Genomic DNA, 2351 nt, shown 5'->3' on the forward strand with positions numbered 1-2351 from the left:
TTTTTTTGAGGCAGCGTCTCACTCTTGCCCAAGCTGGAGTGCACTGGCGTGATCTGGGCTCACTGCAACCTCTGCCTCCCAGGTTGAAGCAATTCGCCTGCCTCAGCCTCCCAGGTTGAAGCAATTCGCCTGCCTCAGCCTCCCAAGTAGCTGGGACTAAAGGCGCACGCTGCCACGCTTGGCTAATTTTTTGTATTTTAGTAGACGGGTTTCATTGTGTGGCACAGGCTGGTCTCAAACTCCTGAGCTCAGGCAATCCACCTGCCTCGGCCTCCCAAAGTGCTGGGATTACAGGCGGGAGCCACAATGCCCAGCCTGTCCTGAGTATATCTATGAGCTTCTTAGAGGAGGAGGGAGTAATCCCAGCACTTCAGGAGGATGAGGTTGGAGGATCACCTGAGGCTGGGTGTTCAAGACCAGCCTGGCCAACATAGTGAGGCCCCCTTCTCTACAAAAAATAAAAATATTAGCCAGGTGTGGCGGCATGTGCCTGTAATACCAGCTACTCAGGAAGCTGAGGAAGAAGGATCACTGGAGCTCAGGAGGCCGAGGCTGCGCTGAGCTGTGAACACACCACTGCATTCCAGCCTGGGTGACAGAGCAAGACCTTGTCTCAAGGAAAAAAAAAAAAAAAGGAGTAGAAAGACTCTAACAAGGTAGCGCTGCCTAACCTGGCAGCCTCTGTCTAGGGAAGGCCCAGCTCCACAGGGTCCTGTGCACTCCCCACCACCTGAGTGTGGGGTGGGGTGGGAGCAGGGAGCCTCCCTGGTGGCACCTGCAGCTTCCAGATGCTCCAGCTGTCTGTGGCGACGCTGTTGACAGTCTCATTCATGAGGGCGATGAGCATGTTGAGCAGCAGGATGTAGGTGAGCAGCACATAAGCCAGCAGCAGCAACAGCACCATGCCGCGGAAGTGCAGCTGCTCCTCAAAGGCCAGCTCGCCCATGCCGATGGTGAATTTGAAGAGCTCCAAGGAGGCTTCCAGGATGTTCCCGTATGGGGACGTGTTCTCCTTGTCCTTCTGTCCCTCCACAGGCTGCGCTGACTCTGTGGCATTGGAGCCTGTAGGAGCTTCGGGGTGCCAAGCCTCCTGGCTCAGGCTCACCAGGGCTATGGGATGGAGAGAGAGGGGTCCTCAGCCCAGGAGACCTGCAGGCAGCCTTGAGGTTATACAGGGTGGACAGGGGACTCGGGAAATGGGGAGGGGACTGAAGGGAGCCTTTACCTACAGCGAAGCCAAAAAGGAAGACTAAGTAGACCAGAAGGAAGCGCAGCAGGTCCCGAAGGATGACCTGAAACACATGTGCCCAGGGACCAGGGTGGGTAGCTGGGCCACCAGGCATGACCCCAGACCCCTGCCTCATCCACTGCAGCCTGGTTCCCATGTACACTGCACATACACACACATAGTGTGCATATGTGGGCCCTGTAGAGACACACTGAGCAGAGGAGTCTTTTAAAAATATATCTCAGATCACATTGTTTTCCTGCTTCAGACTCTCCGGTAGCTGGGCATGGTGGCACAAACCTACAGTGCCAGCTACTTGGGAGGCTGAGGCAAGAGAATTGCTTGCACCCAAGATGTCAAGGCTACAATGAGCTATGATCGTTTCATCACACTCTAGCCTGGGTGATGGAATGAGACCCAACTCAAAAAAAAAAAAACCTTCCAGGGTCAAAAACTTAAATATAGAAACTACCATATAACCCAGCAATTTCAGTTCCATGTATGTATATGCCCCAAAGAATTGAAAACAGGGACTCTAACGGGCACTTGTACACCCTTGTTCATCATAGCATTATTCCCAATGGAGGCAACAGGTGACTGAATCGACAGATGAATGGACACACAAAATGTGGGATACTATTCAGCCTTAAAAAGGAAGGAACTGGGTGGGTGCAGTGCCTCAGCCTATAATTCCAGTACTGTGGGAGGCTGAGGGAGGTGGATCACCTGAGGTCAGGAGTTCAAGGCCAGCCTGGCCAACATGGCAAAACCCCATCTCTACTAAAAATACAAAAAATTAGCCAGGCGTGGTGGTACATGCCTGTAGTCCCAGCTACTGAGGAGGTTGAGGCAGAAGAATCACTTGAACCTGAGAGGCAGAGGTTGCAGTGACCCGAGATCACCACTGTACTCCAGCCTGGGCGACAGAGTGAGACTCCATCTAAAAAAGAAAAAAAAAAAAAAAAAGGGGAGGGATGCGGGGGTTGGGGAGAGATAGCATGGGGAGAAATACCAGATATAGGTGATGTGGAGGAAGGCAGCAAATCACACTGCCATGTGTGTACCTATGCAACAATCTTGCATGTTCTTCACATGTACCCCAAAACCTAAAATGCAATAAAAA

General features: G+C 52.3%; 1 protein-coding gene across 5 annotated transcripts in view; it reads right to left on the reverse strand.

The window, feature by feature from the left end:
• Positions 1 to 2351, reverse strand: part of TRPV2 (transient receptor potential cation channel subfamily V member 2) — a 27185-nt gene that overhangs the window by 8680 nt on the left and 16154 nt on the right. For all 5 annotated transcript variants that reach the window (XM_037727234.1, XM_037727231.1, XM_037727232.1 and 2 more), the window contains 2 exons: positions 1226 to 1292; positions 776 to 1110 (listed from right to left, as the gene is read on the reverse strand). In XM_037727234.1, coding sequence (XP_037583162.1) covers positions 776 to 1110; positions 1226 to 1292 — 402 coding nt within the window. The remainder of the gene's footprint in view (positions 1 to 775; positions 1111 to 1225; positions 1293 to 2351) is intronic.

Source organism: Cebus imitator, unplaced genomic scaffold (genome assembly GCF_001604975.1).
Source record: "Cebus imitator isolate Cc_AM_T3 unplaced genomic scaffold, Cebus_imitator-1.0 Scaffold223, whole genome shotgun sequence".
Lineage (NCBI taxonomy): Eukaryota > Metazoa > Chordata > Mammalia > Primates > Cebidae > Cebus > Cebus imitator.